Source organism: Lynx rufus, unplaced genomic scaffold, assembly GCF_022079265.1.
Source record: "Lynx rufus isolate CCGP_SWC_20201006 ecotype Redwood Valley unplaced genomic scaffold, mLynRuf1.p SCAF_8, whole genome shotgun sequence".
NCBI classification, from domain to species: Eukaryota; Metazoa; Chordata; class Mammalia; order Carnivora; family Felidae; genus Lynx; species Lynx rufus.
This window is the reverse complement of record NW_025814896.1, coordinates 15,975,758-15,994,120: the sequence shown is the minus strand read 5'-3', so window position 1 is coordinate 15,994,120 and position 18,363 is coordinate 15,975,758. Positions and strand designations below refer to the sequence as shown.

The 18,363-nt window shown below is 52.1% G+C and overlaps 1 protein-coding gene across 1 annotated transcript; it reads left to right on the top strand.

Annotated features, from left to right (window-relative positions):
• The first annotated feature begins 902 nt into the window (after positions 1-902).
• CCN5 (cellular communication network factor 5) lies at positions 903-13,053 on the top strand. The gene is made up of 4 exons (XM_047067965.1): positions 903-962; positions 4,998-5,214; positions 10,763-11,017; positions 12,833-13,053. Exons 1-4 carry the CDS (start codon positions 903-905, stop codon positions 13,051-13,053), a joined length of 753 nt encoding a protein of 250 aa, XP_046923921.1.
• Positions 13,054-18,363: the final 5,310 nt, after the last annotated feature.

Here is an 18,363-nt window from a genome sequence, read left to right as displayed (position 1 = left end):
CAGTATGCCCAGAAATTCCACCTGTTTTCCCTCTGTCGTCACCCACTCTGGGCTTTGTCCCAAGGTCACTCTTGTGTCTCCAGCTCCTACAGAGGGGGCCTCAGAGATGGCTGAATTAAACGAAATGGATTTGGTTCTTCTAGATCATCCGGCAGGGGCCCGGCAAGCACCGGCACACGATAGGTCCAGCCTGCACGGGCTCACCCACTGTGGGCCACCTCCCGGAGCCCGGGGAAGCAGGCACTGGGGAGGCCCCTTGTTGCCAAAAGCAAACAGGCCGCCCAGGGAAGTTTTGCTCTGGGTCACACCCGCCTCTGGATGGCCGCCAATCTTCCTGCCAGAAACCACAGGCCCAGCTGAAACTGCCCAGAGTCCGGGCCACGGGGCTTCGGAGGATTTGGGTCGGCGCGGCAAAGGGGGTATCTGCTGAGCTCTTTCTGGATCCACAGCCCCCAGGGGGGCGGGCAGGGGTCGGGCCAGGGCTCATCAGCAAGAGCAGCAGCCCAGGAAGGTCCCCTTCCCTTCCTGGGCTGGGAGGAGCCAGAGAGGCCCCTGCCAGCCTGTCGCAGGCTCCTGGCACTGGCATTGGCTCTGACTTTCACACACGGGCGTGCGCACGCACGCACGCACACACACACACACACACGCTCACACTGGTAGGCACCTTCTTGGTGGCCTCGCCGTCTCATCTGCAGGTAAATGGGCTCATCAGTGGGAGCATGAGGATGGGGAGAGGAGCAGGAATGCAGAGACCAGCGTGCGTGTGCATCTGTGTGTGCGTGTGCATCTGTGTGTGTGTGTGAGCCTGTGTGCCTGGCAGTGACCTCACAGCTGCCGGGACATAAAGACTCACAGGTCCTGCCTCCCAGGCTGAAAGCCGGCTCCGTGGGGGACACAGTGACATGAGAGTCACACTACAGACCCACCTTCTGGCCTTCTCCCTCCTCTGCCTCCTCTCAAAGGTAAGGGGGCCCTGGGCCCCAAAACATCCTGCTGACTTCCTTGGTGTGTTGGGGAGGTGTGAAGTCACTGCCAAGGACCCCCTAAAAGAATTCCTGCAGGTCTTCTATGTTGGGCACAGCCGGGCTTCCCTCCCTGGTGCCCGGAGAGTTGCCCCTGGCCAGCTCTGCTGTGTGATCTCAGGCAAGTCCCTTCTCCTCTCCGAGCCTCAGCTGCTTCCTTGGATAAATGGGCATAATGATCATGAGGCTTTTGTGAAGATCATTTATGGTAATTCATCAAAAGTACTCAGCGCAGCACCCGGAACGTGGCAGGTGTTCAGAAGCAGAGGGTCGTGACTATTAGCAGTCCCCAGAGCCCTACAAAGCCGAAGTGGGCGTCCTCATTACAAATAAGGAGATGCCACATACACCCTGCTTTGCCTGATTGTGAGCCAGGGTTTGAAAGGATGTTGGTGTCTAACTGATCGGAAAAGTTCACGCTGCAAGGGCGTTAATGCTGTTGGCAGTGAGTGACCTAATGACCTGCAGACCTGGCTGAAAGGGGACAGGGAGACACCTTGTGGAATGATGATCTTCTCTTATGGGACATTTTTTCAGAAGGTCTGTGAAACATCTACCTTGCGTAACGTATCCAACAACCTCGTAAGGATTTATTATCCCCTGTTTTTAGTCAAGCAGGACTCAGAGAGGGCAAGCAACTTGACTAACATCACACAGCAAAGAAACATCAGAGCAATAGAGGAAGTGGAGCCCAGGATAGGCTTGAGTGTGTGGAGGGTGGGGAAGGGGCGCTTCTACTTGTGCCTCTCCTGCCTGGGCCTCTCCCCTACCTGGACCGAGGCCACAGCTGCTGATCCCTGTGATTCCCTCAGCAAATGCTGAGTTCCCGACGCCTTGGAGATTGGCCCCACCGCGAGCCATGATCTCACTGGGCTTTCATGTTCCGCTGAGGAGCACAGCAGAAGTTTTGCTCTCCTGGGTCCTGAGCAGCGGTGGGGCAAGGCCCAGAACTCTGCCAGCGTCCCAGTCCCACTGTTTGTTCTCCCGAAGGCGCCCGGCAGAACATCACGCTTAGGTGGGTGGCTTGGGGGCTCGGGGTTCTGGGCCCAGACTTATATAAAAGACCAAAATGAAGCCATCCTGGGCCCACTGTCCTCACCTCCATTATTCCTGGTCCCAGGGAGCCAGGCAGCATCCTGCACAGGACTCAGGGACCTGGTCATCACGAACACGGAAAGCTACAACAATCCTCAGAACGAGAATCCCGAGCCTTCCGGCGGGCTGTGGGCTCCTGGGCTCAGGCCTGTGAACAGGGGCAGGTGGCAGAGACCTGGAAACAGACAGAGTCACGATGATCGAGAGCTAGCCGTGACCTTTTATCCCTGTCACAATTTTAAGATAGGTGGTCTCTACCCTGTTTTACTGAGAAGGAAACAGCTCCCTCCCCGACAAAGTGGTTCAGCGGCGTGGTGTTGAAAGTCACACAGCCAGACAGTGGTAGAACTTGGATTTCAACTCTTCCTAGAATATTCTGTGTCCGGGGCTCTTCCCCCTTGGTGACCGCAGCAAGGGTCTGGAAAAACCATGTGTGCAGGGGGTGGTTGGGAAGGGCATGGAGATAGAGGGAAACCAGAGAGGGCCTACCTCCCCTTGGTGTGCTCCCTTGACCTGTCGCTGACCGTCCTGAACAAATGGGTAAACTGAGGCAGAGGCTAAGCTGGCAAACAGCTCCCCAAGATAGGTGTGATAATTACAACCTGGTGAACCCGCATTCCGGTCCTAGCTCTGCCTCTTACTGGTGACGTGGCCACACTGTTTTGAGCTTCTACAGTGGGCACAGTGCTGGCACCTCACCTCGCAGGGCTAAATCAGATGACACATTACGGCTGCCCGTGGTAACTGTTAGCCATAATCACTGATATTATTAGCGGCCCCCCCTGCGTATCAGGACCTGCACATCTGGCCCTGGCCACGCTTGCTCATGGAGAGCCAAAGTGGGAACCTGGGTGCAAGCCAGACGGTCTGTGGCCTGGCACCCCGGCTTTCAGGTGGGAGGGACCCGAGAGCCAGTTCTGGTCAGGGTCCCCACTTCCCACTCACCGAGGGAGCCCACCCTCTGGTTTGAAAGGGAACCCCAGAGTCCGGCCGATTGCTCGCTGGGTCAATTCCATGAGAATAATTTCTACGTTTGTTAAAAGGCAGAGTCAGACTCATAAAATGGGGCCCCAGATACTGCAACAGACTTCCGGGTGACGCTGCTCCTGCTGCTGGTCCAGACCACGCTTTGAGGAGCGAGCCTAGGCCATCTTCTCTAGAATCTCTTTGGTATCACCCAGTCTCCTGCTTGGAATTCCTGCAGAGGCGGGAACTCTTTCCCCTGTGAGGCTCCACGCTTGAACCTGTTACCAGTGCTGTCCTAGCCTGGTCTGTGACACCCCCTCCCACCCAAGGCTGGTTGGCCAGTTTGGGGCGGCCCCTGGTGGCCAGGGTGTGAGCTGCAGGCCACTGAAGGCAGGTTTGCAGGACGGTGGTAGGGTTGGGGCAAAGTGGGGATTAGGGCAAAGAGGTCATTGCCTGCTTTGGGGCCACACCAAAGATAGGAGGTTATTAGTTCGATCTCTGTAAACTGTAAGTCTTCCATTCTCCAGGTAAAACCCTCTGGTCCTCCAAGGATCCTACTGAACTAAAGATTGGTCCCTCACAGAGGGGGCCACTGGGAACATCTTGAGTTACGCCTGCCTCTTGGTCCCCACCTCCAAATGGACATATGGGGAGACCATGGCATACGGTTTCTGGTTTGGTTGTTTCTGTGTCCTGAGTGGGAAGAAACAGCCAGGACACTTGGGTCGATACCCACCTGGGGGGCGGGTCCCTGGCTGAGGCTTTTCCCAACTATAGCATCCTTAAGGAGGAAGCAGGTTCCCAGCTCTGTGGCTAACACACTGTGACTTTTGGCAAGACCCTTGTTCTCTCTGGAGCCGAGGGTTCCCATCTCTCCATGGCCAGGGGCTGGGGGTTAGAACTGGAGCAGAGGTGCCAAAATCCTAGCTGTGCATCAGAAGCCCCTGGCAGCCTGGTACAAATACAGATTCCGGGGCCCTGCCTCTGGAGGTTCTATTTGGTAAGTCCCAGGGGAGGTCTGGGGTTCAGTATTTTCCCAAGTTTCCTGGCTGATTTAATAAGTATCCAGAAATATATTCTGGGTTATTCCAACAATCAAAAACATCTATGATACTGTTTGATTTATTCAGCTGTCGAGATAAAGATTTGCAATCTATGTGCTAGAAAACATATAGTGCCCTGTTATTTTATTTTTTATTTAAAAAAATTTTTTTAATGTTTATTTATTTTTAACAGAGAGAGAGAGAGAGAGAGACAGACAGAGACAGAGACAGAGCATGAGCATGGGAGGGGCAGAGAGAGAGGGGGACACAGAATCTGAAGCAGGCTCCAGGCTCTGAGTTGTCAGCACAGAGCCAGACACGGTGCTCGAACTCATGAACCGCGAGATCATGACCTGAACCGAAGTCGGACTCTCAACCGACTGAGCCACCCAGGTGCCCCAGTGCCCTGTCATTTTAATCCTTTGTTTTGTGGCGTTTGCCTTACTATAGTGTCTAAAGGGCGGGGCCTCAGCCCTTCCTTGTCATTCCCAACAGTGATCATCATTTGCTAAATGCACTGAGCACCTACCCCATGCCTGGCTGCCTGCTCAGGGTTTAACATGCATCACTTTATGTACTCTTCAAAACAATCCTCTGAGCTAAACACTGCTATTGCCCCCTTTTTACAGATAGGGAAACTGAGGCTAAGAGAGCTTAAGTAACTTGCCCAAGGTCACTCAGCTAATAAGAGGCAGAGTGGGGACTGGAGTTCTAGTCCAAAGTTCTAGCTCATGACCACAATGCCAACTGTCTCTTAGGGAGGAGTGTCACGAGGTTCAAGGCCAGGTCTGTGTGACCCTGGGGCCAAAGTGTGGATCTCTCACTGCCCCCCTTGAACGGCCATGGCTGAGTGACATCTCTGTCTCTGCAGGTATGTGCCCAGCTGTGCCCAACACCATGTGTCTGCCCCTGGCCGCCACCCCGATGCCCACCGGGGGCGCCCCTGGTGCTGGACGGCTGCAACTGTTGCCGGGTATGTGCACGGCGGCTGGGGGAGCCCTGCGACCATCTCCACGTCTGCGACCCCAGCCAGGGCCTGATCTGCCAGCCCAGGGTGGGCCCTGGTGGCCGAGGGGCCGTGTGCCTCTGTAAGCAGGTTTGCGGGACTGACGGTGGATGTATTTGGGAGGGTCAAGGCTGAGGGGACCTGAGTCAAAGAGAAGCTCTTCTCTCTCTACCTCCTTACATCAGGTGCACCATCCATTTCAGCCAAACCCGGTGACCCACGGTTCCCTGGGCCCTCCCTCTGCCTGCCCCCCACCTTGTCTTTGATCCAACCATGCCCTCCACCTGAGCAGCCTCCCCCCATTCCTACCTGTCCAAATCACAACCCACTGTCAAAGGTGAGCTCAAACACTCCTCCCCCGGAAGTCCTCCCAGATTATTCAAACCAGATGTTACTATCCTTTCTGGGGACCTTCACACCTTTTTGGGAAAATAAAAGCATTGCTGCTTATTTAGGGCATAATACTTCTCAGACAGTGTGCTGAAACTTGCCACATAATCCTCACAACGATCCTATGTGGTAAGTACTTTCAGACCCACTTTATAGATGAGCAGACTGAGCCTTAGTAACAGTAATGGGCATGATGACTCTTAGACAGCTTGGGACCAGATCACACAGATTCTAAAGCAACGTTTTGTTCTGTCTTCCTCCTGGATTGGGAGCCTTGGGCTATCGTTTGAGTCCTGAGTCTGCCATTTACTAGTGACCTTGAGCATGTTATATCTCTCAGCATTTTAGGCCTTGGTGCCTTCTGGCACTTTAGATCAGGGTTTCTCAACTTTACTCTTTGGGGCCAGATAATTGTTATAATTCTTTGTAGGGGGGCTGTCCTACACACGGTAGGACTTTTAACAGCATCCCTGGTCTCTACTCACTGGATGCCAGTAGCATGACTCAGGTCATGACAATCTGTCTCAGACATTGCCAAGTGTCCCCTGGGGGAGCAAAATCATCTCTATTTGAGGACCACTGCCTTAGAGAAACAGCCAAATGTGACAGTGTTCTCTTTTTTCTTTTTTTTTTTTAATGAGCCTTGTAGAGCAATCTATCTCTTTCATCTATTTGCATGTGTCATTTTAAGAAAATAAGAACAAGAGAGGGGCTCATGAATCATTGACAATGAATCCACTTATAGAAAAAAACAAGGCTTAAAGACTAACAACAAGACTTAAAGATAACAACAAGACTAATAGACATAAGGTTATCAACACTAAATCCTCGTTAAATGTTTTTTTATGATCAGGGGAGTATAATCATGAGAAAGTAGTGATTTGTTTTATAAACTGATAGATGGTTGCTAAAGGGAAAAATGAGAGAAGTAACATTTAGCTCACCAGGCCATTGTTTTAATTAGCCAGGACACATGTAAAGCACACGGCAAAGCTTTATTTGTTGAACACTTGCATGGTACTTACCGCGTGCGAGGCGCTAAGGGTTTCACAAATATTATCTCATTTAATCTCACAACAACCGTGGGGTGCCTGGGTGGCTCAGTCGGCTAAGCGTCCGACTTCGGCTCAGGTCATGATCTCGCGGTCTGTGAGTTCGAGCCCCACGTCGGGCTCTGTGCTGACAGCTCAGAGCCTGGAGCCTGTTTCAGATTCTGTGTCTCCCTCTCTCTCTGACCCTCCCCCGTTCATGTTCTGTCTCTCTCTGTCTCAAAAATAAATAAACATTAAAAAAAACTAAAACAAAACAAAACAACCTTATGAGGTTGGTCCTGATGTCATTCGCATTTTATAAATGGGAAAAAACAAAAAGAGGCACAGAGAGGTTAGGCAACTTGCCCAGGGTCACACAGCTCATAAGGAGCTGGGCTGGGATTTGAACTCAGCGAGCTGGCTCCACAATCCTCCTTTCCATCACTCTTCTGCCTGACACTCAGCATATGATTAGTATACATTGGCTGTTATTGTCACTAAGTTTATTAAAGGGCTTTTCCTAGTCTGTCTTGATTCAGACTTCAAACAACCGGAGGTCAAAAATGTAGTTAGTCTTTGCTTCTTCCTACAACTCCCAGTGCTGGTCAGGCAACATAGTGGGTGTTCATGAACCAAATCTGGAGGCTGGTGAACCCCACAGATGAGCCAGAGCCAGCTAAGACCTCACGGAGGCTGGGTCTAGGTCTTAGCTCTGGAGGGAATGTGCTGCCCAAAAACTCTCTTGTCAATTCCTGTTGGACAGACCTCTGACGGCCAACTCCAGTCTGTGTGCGTGTCCATCGTAAGCCTCTGATCCCTCATACCCCAAGCGTGCAGCCTCCGCACTCAGCCGAGGGCATCCCCGCCCTTCCTGTGGCTTGAGTTTCAAACTTTACAGTCATTCTTGACCTCTCTCATTTTTGCACATCCCACATACTTCCCACAAGCAAAGTCTTCAAGATATTTCTAGAATCTTCCGTTCCCAATCCAGCCCCTGCTACCAGCCTGGTCCGAGCCCCATCATCATGTGATGGATGTTGCGGTGGCTGCATAACTGTTTCCCTGCTTCTATCCTTGCCTTTCGCCTGTTTCCAACACAGCAGCCACAGGGCCCTTTCCATACATACATCAGACCACATCCATCCTCGGCCTCAAGGCCTCCAAGAGCTTCCTACCACCTCCGAATACAAGCCAAAGTCCTCCTGGTGGCTACAAGGCCCCACAGGGTCCTGCTCCTACTTTCTCTCTGACCCCATCGAACCCCCTCTCTCCCTCCCATTCTCTGCTTCAGCCACACTGGCCTATTTTGTTCCTTAAATATCCCAGGGAGGCTCCTACCTCAGGGCCTTTGCACTGGCTGCTTGTCTACCAGCATTCTTTCCCCCAGATACATGCATGGCAAGTTCCTATACCTCCTTCACATCTTTACTCAAATATCACCCTCTTGGTGAGGCCTTCCGCGATCACCATTTTCAACACCCCTCTCTTAAAACCCTTCCCTCCATTATTTTTCTGGCTCTAATCGCCATCTGACATCATAAACTCTACTTGCTTATTGTGCTTATTTCTGCTAGGGCGAAAGCTCCAATGAGGGCAGGATGTTTGCCTGTTTTAGTCATCGCCATACCACAAGTACCCAGAACAGTTCCTGATGCATAGTAGGTACCCAATAAATAAGCATTGAATGAATGAATGAATGAATGAATGATAGTAGGAGTTCTAGAGAAGCTAGCAGGAAGAGGCACAGGAACAGGCATTTATTGAGCATGTCCTGTGAGCAAGCCCTTTACACACATGATTTCACTTTACCCTTAATAATGAGGAAGGTCCTATTATTAAACTTATTTTGCAGATGAAGGAAGTGGGGGGCCAGAGAGGTTAAATCACTTGCCTACAGTCACACAGTGTGCAAGTGGCTAAAGGTAAACAAACAAACAAACAAAAAACAAATACCCTGTCATTCCCTCTCCTGTAAGGGACCCTCAGAGGGAAAGAAGGATGTAGAAATCACCAGATAACAAGACTGGGCTCTCAAGTTTCTTTTTTTAATTTTTTAATGTTTGCTTGTTGTTTGTTTATTTATTTAGAGAGAAAGAGCATGAGAGGGGTGGGGGGATGGAGGGGGGGAAGGGCAGAGAGCAAGGGGGAGAGGATCCCAAGCAGGTTCCATGCTGGGCTCCATCTCACAAAACCATGAGGTCATGATCTGAGCCAAAATCAAGAGTCGGCTGCTTAACTCACTGAGCCACCCAGGAGCCCCTGGGCTCTAAAGTTATTTGAGGGAGGTTGCTGGACAAGAAGGTATTGGAAGGGCCCGGAAGGGGCAACTATATGTGTATGTCGGGGGTGGGGATCCAAGGATGAGTAAGTTTGGAGGTACCTCACGTGTTTGGGACCACGCACAAGGGTGCACGCAGACCCCAGCGTAGGGAGTGACTGCCCAGGGACCATTGCTCCCACTCCCAACCAGCCTGAGCTGTAGGACCCAGGAGGGGTGCCAGGAAACCTTGCTAAAATTATCACCACTCCAGCTGACTTTCCTAAACAATCCCTCTGTTTACCAGTCATCCCAGCGACCAGGAGGCCCCAGGGCTGTGACATCAGGAGTCCGGTGGAGACCCAGGCTCGGCCAGGCTTAGGGTACAGATTAAGGCACAGCTGCCCCCTACAGTTTCCAGGAAACCAGCGGCCACATGATCCAGGCCAGAAGGCCAGGGATTTGGAGCCAAAGGGCTGCGGCCTGGAAGGAGTGGGGAGACCGCTAGTGCCCGCCTGTGCCTCTCAAAGGAACAGGCATCACCCGCTCCCACTCACCTGCTATGTTCCAGACTCGGGGCGAAATCCTTTAAGTACACTGGCTCCTTCAATCCTTGGCGGCCCTGTGAGCGGGTATTGTGGCTCAGTTTCCACAGCTAGCAAGTGGGAACAGGGACTGCCCTCCACATCTGTGTGGTTCCCAAATTCCTGCATGTGTATAGGCTCGCTAGAGGTTTCTCTCTGAAATCCTGGGAAAATCTGCCTTCCAGCAAATCCGTCCCCAGAACCTCCTGACCCCTCCGAGCTCTCTGCACTTCCCCGGGCGGCTCACACGCACCTCTCCACGGCTCTTCACTCTGTCTTGGAGACAGTGACATCTGTCCCTTGCCTGGGCATCAATCCCTCACGGCAAGGACTGTGTCTTAGTCCTGTCTAGGAGCCCAGTGGATGGCACACAGGAGGGGCACACTACATATCTCTGGAATTTATAAGAAGTCGGAACTCTTTTATCAGTGTCTCTCACATGCTGGGCGTTGCACCAGGCATTGCAAAGGGCATTTCCCCAGGGTCTTTGTGTCCCATCCATGCTCTGAGCCGGCCTGGTGGATGGGGATGTGCCGGCAGGAGCACTCCCAGCCCCAGCCCTCAAGCAGTGCTTTTCCAGTGGAGGAAGTGGGGATAGCGTCCACATCTTGAGGGCTCTGTTCAAAGAGTGTTTCTTGAACACCTACTATATGCCTAGCACTGTGCCAAATGTTTTGTACATATTATCTCGTGTAACTGAAGGTACTGAGCTGTTCTCATCAATGCTATTGTTAAGGGGACTCAGAGAAGTCAAGTAACTTATCCAAAGTCACACAGCCAGCAAGTTAAGCCCTGGCCTAATAGGGACGACTACCACACAGCAGATGTACAATGAAATTTTGTTGCAGAAACCCTCATTGTGTATGTATGTTATATATTATTAATATATAGTACTTATATTCATAGTAACAACAGAGCAGCTAGGATCTATCGAAGATGTCTTTTATGTTGGATTCATTACATATATCATTTCATTTTGTCTATACCACAACCCTGTGAAATAAGTATCATTATAACCCACTTTGCAGGTGAGGAAACTGAGGCAAGAAGTGAAGTCGCTTGGCCAAGGTCCAGAGCTAATAAAGCAGAGTGGGGCTCCGACCAGGCCAGCGTCTCCCCATCCCTTGTGTCAGGATGCAGTGTGCCACGCTGTGTTCCTGCTGGCTCCAGGGCAGGCTGGCAGCGGGGACGGGGTGCATACGATGGGCTGGAGCCCTTTGGCCCAGTGTCCTGACCCTGTAAGGGCACCGCTCCCCAGCAGGATCTGGGCCAGCTCTGCAGAGAGACCACGTGGAGGATGTGGCTGGCACAGGCTTGCCCAGGGAAAAGTTGGGGGTCACGGATGGGGGTGTGGTTTCTCCTCTGCAGGGGGAGAGGATGACGGGAGCTGTGAGGTGAACGGCCGCGTGTACCGAGATGGGGAGACCTTCCAGCCCCACTGCAGGGTTCGCTGCCACTGTGAGGATGGTGGCTTCACCTGTGTGCCACTGTGCAGTGAGGACGTCCGGCTGCCCAGCTGGGACTGCCCGTATCCCAGGAGGGTTGAGGTCCCGGGCAAGTGCTGCCCTGAGTGGGTGTGCGACCAGGGAGGGGGGCTGGGGGTCCAGCCCCTCCCAGCCCAAGGTGAGTGCAGGGTTGGCCCAGGCCCGGGGCAGGGCCACCTGGGGGCGGGGCGAGGGCGGGGCTTCTCAGGAGCCAGGACAGTGGACTGGTCAAAGCCAGGGGCAGGGCCACCGGGGAGGGGGGCGGGGCGAGGGCGGGGCTTCTCCGGAGCCAGGAGACTGGACAGGTCAAAGCCCAGGTTTCCCTGACAGGACCCGGGAGGGGGTGCGGGCTGAGGAGACTAGGTGAGCAGAGTGGGAAGTCACAAGACCTCTTTGAAACTGGCAAAACAAGAAGTAATATAATTTTAAGTCATAAATAATGAAAAATGAAAATTAGTGGCAGAGTGGAGAAGGGAAAGGAGGGCTAGGATCCTTGAGCCAAAGGCTCGCATTTCATAGCGGAAGTACTATTACGACATACTACTATTATAATTCTAATACACTAATACACATAATAATATATTTATATAATTTAAATATTATATACTAGTATTAACATGTAATTATTTGGATGTACCCAAAGAGGAACTCAAAACTGAATCAGGCAAGGTGGTTGCCTCTGGGATGTGGACTTAGGGGCAGAGGTGGAGGAAAGACAGTTACCTCATGCTATAAACTCTTTAGAGATTTGGTTCTTGCTACATCACTGAGTTATTATGATTATCATATGAATGTGATTTTTCTAGAGAAAGGCAGCTGGAAAGAAGGCATGGGTCCATTGGCGATGGACCATATTGGGAGTAGAGCATGGTGGGTTCAGCATGGAGTCTGCCCGGGGTTCTAAGCCCGGCTTCACTACTTCTAGTGGTGGGACTCTGAGAAAGTTGCTTAACTTCTCCGGGCCTCAGTGCCTCCAACTGTTCCAAAGTGAGAATAAGGGCATCCACCTCGCAGAGTTGTTGCGAGACTGGGCGAGTAAACACAAGGAAAGTAGTCAGGCAGTGCCTGGAACATAGCGCTCCGTCCGTGGTGGCTGTAGTTATCCCCAGGACGGAACGGGACACATCCGCTTCAATGCACAGCAGGATGCCAGCGAGTTGATCTTGTGCGTAAAAAGCAGGAGAGGGCACTGTCTATGCAATTTGGCCTCCGGTATGTGAGTACATGTGCGTGTGCATACAGACGGCGCACAAGTCATATCACACGGGGTTTCTCAACTTTGGCACTAGTGACACGTGGGCCGGGTAACCCTCTGTCGCGTGGGAGCTGATAGGATGCTTAGCGGCATCCCGGCTAGACTCCAGTACCCCCACTCCCAGTGTGACCACCAAAAGGTCTCTGGACATTGCCAAATGTCCCGGGGGGGGGGGGTGGGGAGCAAAATCACCCCCAGTTGAGAACCAGTTGGTTAAAAAGGACCAGAAGAAAGGACACCAAAACATCAGAGCAGAATCGGATGTGAGAGGAGGAAAACTTAGACGGTGGTGAACCCCCCGTCTTGTTCCGGGCACAGCCTCAGAACCTCTAGCATCTTTGCGGCCGGGTCACGGTACCACTACCCACACAATCTCCTTCCTGTAAGAGGCCATGGGGGGAGGGGTGCAGAAATGAGAAACGTGCCACTTCCTGGGGGACCGTCCCGGCCGTCACCATCCCAGCTGCCTAGTAACCCACACATACGAGGTGCTTACAAGTAGGAGTACTCTGCTAAGCACCTCCCCTCCATTATTTTATTCAGCCCTAGCAATCGACCAGTAGAAAATTTACATGGGAAGAGACCGAGGTCCAGAGAGGTTAAGCAACGCGACCAAGAGGGCACCGCCAGCAGTTGGGTTGACTTAGCCGCCAAGCCCTGACCTCGCAGTGCTGACCTCTTTTTCTTCCCCCCTCCCAGGACCCCAGTTTTCTGGCCTTGTCGCTCCCCCACCCCCTGGCATCCCCTGCCCAGAATGGAGCACGGCCTGGGGCCCCTGCTCAACCACCTGCGGGCTGGGCGTGGCCACCCGGGTGTCCAACCAGAACCGCCTCTGCCGACTGGAGACCCAGCACCACCTGTGCCTGACTGGGCCCTGTCCACCTGCCAGGGGCCGCAGCCCACGGAACAGTGCCTTTTAGAGCAGAGCTGGGAAGGGGGGTTCGGTGCCCACCCTAATCCAGCAGGCAGCCCCGTGCCTGGGCCCTCCCCACACCCTTGACTGGGGCAACGCCATGCAGGCCCCGGAGGACAAGAATGTTCACAAGCCGTCTGGTCCATCTGGACCCTGAGATAGAGCTGGGTTGCGTGCCCCAGTCTCCCTTCCTCTACCTCACAGCCTAGGGGGCTGGCCAAGGTTTCCAGGGTCTTCTGGTCCTTTACCAGCCTCCACACAGCCTTTATCAAACACACACATGGGCAAGCTTTCCAGCAGATAAGGCAACCAGCTGTCCCTTAATCATTAGGCCAAGGCAGGTGCTGGGCTGGACTGGCTATTTTCCCGGGGGTGTGGTGAAGAGGGGCGCACAGATATTCTGAATCTCTTGCTCCCTTTCCTGGAGTTGACATAAAAACGTCCCAGGTACATGCCTAGGCAAGAGCTTGTAGGTCAAGCTTATGCTGTCTGAGAAAGCGCTCCCCATCCAAGGGCAGCATGCAGAGGCTGCATCCTTTGTGAAAATCACAAGGTGAAATCACACTGTCTTGAAGAAAGTCAGAAAACAGGCCTGAAAGGGATCCGTTAAAACCAACTCGTGTTAATAAAAATGAACCTTTCGCGCACACCTGCAACGTGCCAGGCACTGAGCTAGACGCTTTATATAGAGCTTGGTGCTTCGCAACATTTAAGACCAGAGAAAATCAGGGGGAAAATGAAGGCTTGCCCCCAGCGACTGGGGAACACGGCCTGAAATAAACCCACCCAAGTGTGCAATTGTTTGAAGTCTCATGTTTTATTGTTGTTTTTTCTTAAACCTACATATAAATTTTCTTTCCTCCTCTGTGATCTACATCTGTGTGTTTAAAAAGGAAAACTGTGTTCTCATCACACTCCAGTCAGGAAATTAGAAAACACTGAGTATTTAAACAGGGATTTCTTTTCATTGAGCTAATTTTATTGAGGCACGGCTTACACACAGTGAAACACACAGGTCTTAACATATGGTTTACCGAGTCTTTACAAATGTATACGCCTGTGTAATCAATACCCCCATCAAGGTACAAAACATTTCCATCATCTCAGGAAGTTTCCTACGGCGCCTTCCCGGTCATCCCCTCCACCCCTGAAGGCAACCACGGTTCTGAGTTCCAGCACCTTAGATGACGGATAGCTAGCTGCCTGTTCTTAACGTAAAGAGCATCACGCAGGAGGTATTGTCTTGTGAATGGCTTCTTTCACTTGGCACCAGCTGTTGGGATGCAGGGTTTGAGGGAGAGCAGAGCCCAGAAGCCGCGATCAACCAGCAGAAGGTGGAATCACAGCAGGGCCGGCTGCGGGGAGCAGGAGCCCCCAAGGACACGCAGCCTTGCAGACCTAACAAAAAGCGATGGAGATGGGGAGGCAGACCTGGCTTCTGCTTCTCCTACCCCCGGTTTCCGTTAGTGCCTTCCATTGGTCACGTCACCCCCCTCCCCCGGAAGGTGAGAGGCAAGGGAGCCTGGGAGTCTAGGGCCCTGAGATACTCTGCAGAGGAGGCGAAGGGTGGCCCCAGCTCACAGAAGGCACATGACCTGCCCCTGGGGACAGCTGCCTCCAGCACTTTACTCAGGTAACACCTCCTCCAAAAAACCCCAGACAGAGAATCACAGGCAGCGTCTGGGCCACTTATTCCTCACAAAACTCTGGTTCACAGATGAGAAAGCTGCTTGGACGCCCAGTTTACCTGACTCAAGGCTGAGTTGATGCTCTCTCACGGGATGAGAGTTTCAGTGGGTCAGGCTCCACAGGGGTAAACTCTGAACACATTGCCGGGGAAAATTCGGAGAATATCCCTAGAAACAGTGAGAGCGAGGATGAGGACAACAGACCTGTGTCCAATGATTCCTGCATGTGGGGCCCTTGCTTCCGGGCACTTTACCCACAATTGCATGTTGCCCTTGGGACATCCCTAAAGGAAAGCGCTATCGATATTCCCATTTTAGAGATGGGTAAACTGAGACCCAGAGTAACGGGTTGTCCTAGGATTGTGGTGCTGGGCCCTGGGCCATCTGGCTACAAGGCCTGTGACCTCACTGTCAAGCAGCTGTGAACAGAGCTGCACAGAGTGGGCTTGGCCATCTGGCCCAACCCAGCTCTGCTGTTTCCTGGTGTGATTTTAGGCGGTACCTAACTTCTTTGTGCCTCAGGGTCCTTTTCTCTAAAGTGGGCTGAACAGCAGCGCTCTACACAGAGGGTTGTTGAGTATTCTGAGACTGAAATAACAATTTTAATTTTTCTTTAATGTTTATTTATTTTTGAGACAGAGAGAGACAGAGCATGAACGGGGGAGGGTCAGAGAGAGGGAGACACAGAATCTGAAACAGGCTCCAGGCTCTGAGCGGTCAGCACAGACCCCGACACGGGGCTTGAACTCACGGACCGCGAGATCACGACCTGAGCCGAAGTCGGATGCTTAACCGACTGAGCCACCCAGGCGCCCCTGAAATAACAATTTTAGCTATCATCCTCTTGACTCGACCTTTTAGTGCTTTAGTTTTTTCATCTGTAAAATGGGCATAAAGAGCAGTACCCACCCTAAAGGATCACTGTGTTGATGAGTTCCCATATTAGGTCGCGGTAATTCCTCTGTGTTCACCCGAAATACAGGCTATTATTATTGTCCTGCCTTCACGGTTCTTTGGCAAGTCAGGGAAAGATATGAGGCAAAGGCTGGGATTTTTGTTTGTGAAGAAGAAGAGGTCATTTTGGGGGCACAGGTTAGGTGAAAATCAGACTACCCCCCACTGAAACCCACAGCTGGAGGTGCTAGGCCCAGCCATTCCCCGTTACATTTATACTTGTTAAATATCTGTGTTGTTGCAGGTAACAATCGTGCATTCCTTCTCATCACTATGGTATTATTCCCTTGCACGAATATACTACACTTTCTCTACCCGTTCTATGCCTGATGGGTAGTTTCCGGATGGGGGCTATTATGAATAGGGTGTCATTCTAGTCCGTGTCTTCTGCTGGATATTGATGAACACTTCTGTTGGATCAACATTCAAGAGTGGAATTGCTGGGGTCTGCACTCTTCTTCCTGGGTTCGATTATCTTCCAGTAGATGGAGGTCTCTATACAATAAGTACTCAATAAAGACTTATTGCATAAATAATAAGAGAGCTGGGGCGCCTGGGTGGCTCAGTCAGTTAAGTGTCGGACTCTTGATTTTGGTTCAGGTCATGATCTCACGGTTTGTGAGTTTGAGTCCCGCATCGGGCTCTGCACTGACAGTGTGGAGCCTGCTTGGGATTCTCTCTCTCTCTTCTCCTCTCTCTGTTCCTCCCCTGCTTATGTTCTCTCTCTCTCTCTCTCTCTCTCTCTCTCAAAATAATGAACTTTAAAAATTAATGCTAAAAGAGCTAGTATTTATTGAGTTCTCACCACATAAAAGACTCTGCTCCAAGCATCTTCTATGTAATCTCTCACTTGACCCTCATAATAACATTTGAAGTATAATTATGCCCATTTCACTGACAGAGAAACTGAGATGGCAAATTGAGGAAACAGCCCCAAGTTCACAGGGGCAGAACCAGGATTCAAACCCAGAGAATCCTGCTCAAGAGCCCGTGCCCCTGGCCACCAGGCTCCCCTGTGATCAGTCGCTGCAGTGTTCAGGGGTGAGGCCCACGGGCCTGGACAGGTAGCTGTGGGCATGGGAAAGAGGGAACAGATGGAGAATCAGCAGAGCCCGACATTGCCTGTGAGATCTGGTTTGAAGGATGCACGTGAGCAGCACGGGAACTAAGATACCCAATACAGCCCTGGGCTTTGGGCTGGAGGGCGGCAGAGTGGAGGGGCCACCAACAGAAACCCGGGGGAGTGGTGGAGGCTCTACAGGAGGCAGATGAGGGGGTGTCCTCGATGCCTTGAGTTCGAGGATGCAGTGGTCACCTAGGACAGTGTGGCCAGAGGCAGCTGGAGATCAAAGACGATCAAAGATCATAGACTGACATAGAGACATGAGTTAAGGTCGGGAATTTGAGTCGCTGCACAGAGGAGTAGATGATCACATTGACCCGGCCATTTAGTTATGGAAATACAGACAAGTATGGGGTTTGCTGGTATGTATAAACTCTTACCACCCTGTCCTCTCCACCGCTCCCCAGCCAGGACTACCATCATCTCTGCCCCGATGACCTCACACCCTCTTCTTACTCTCCTGACTTCCACCCTGCTCCTTGCAGTGTGTGCAGAGGGATCCTGTTCAAGCCAAGCCAGACCACGCCGCTCCTGCACCTGAGAACATCTAAAGGCCTCCACACAACCTACAGCGCCCCTCACTGTGCCCCAGTCACCTGTCTGCCCTCATCCTCAATTACTCTCCCCCTTGCTCGTGCCGCTCTGACCTCATGGTGCTCCTGGCTGTTTCTTGAACATGCCAGACATTCTCCCACCTCAGGACCTTTGCGCTGACTGTTCCCTATGCCTGGCATAATCTTCCCCCAAGTTTCCCCATGGCTAATCCCCTCACTTTCTTTCAAGTTTGACTCACAAAGTAAATACTTCACAGAGAACCTGCCTCAGCCACCCTGTTCCGTCCCTCTGATGCATGTAGCGTGTTTTAACACACTACCTGACTTGTTTGTAACATTTATTATTTGTTGCCTGACTCCGCAAGTGCTGGCTGGGACCTATTTTTTCTGCTTTGTTTCCTGGATTCCCAGGACTTAGAACAACACCGAGGACAGAACCAGGCTTGGTCCTTATTGAATGAATGAAATGATATACCTTCATTCAGCATTTTGAAAAAGGGATTTAATGGGGGCTTAGAAAACTAAATACGCCATCGTTGTCAAATGGGAGTGGCTGCCCGGTTGGCAGTGATTTCCCAGTGGCCATGTTTGGGTGGGTCAGAGCTCACCCCATCCCCACCCAACACTCAACCTCAGTAGTTCTCAGAGTGGGGTCCCCGGACCAGAAGCATCAGCATCATCTGGGAACTGGTTAGAAATGCAAATATTTTGGGTCCCATTCCAGATTCACAGAAACTCTTGAGACGGGGCCCAGAAGTCTCTGTTTTAATAAGTCGTCCGCCTCATTAAAACTGTAAGTTTAATCAGGAGTGTGGCTCCAGGGGAGAATGGGAGAGGACGGTGGTGCGCTGCTGCCCCCTTGCGGCACTCGCGCGCATGAACGGCCGAGATGCCCGGCGGGGAGGAGCCCTGGGAGGCGGGCGGGCAGGGCGTCTCCACCCGGAAGGGCCTTGCCCAAAGGCAAGGAAGAAGCGGGATCCTTTACTGTTTGCACCAGC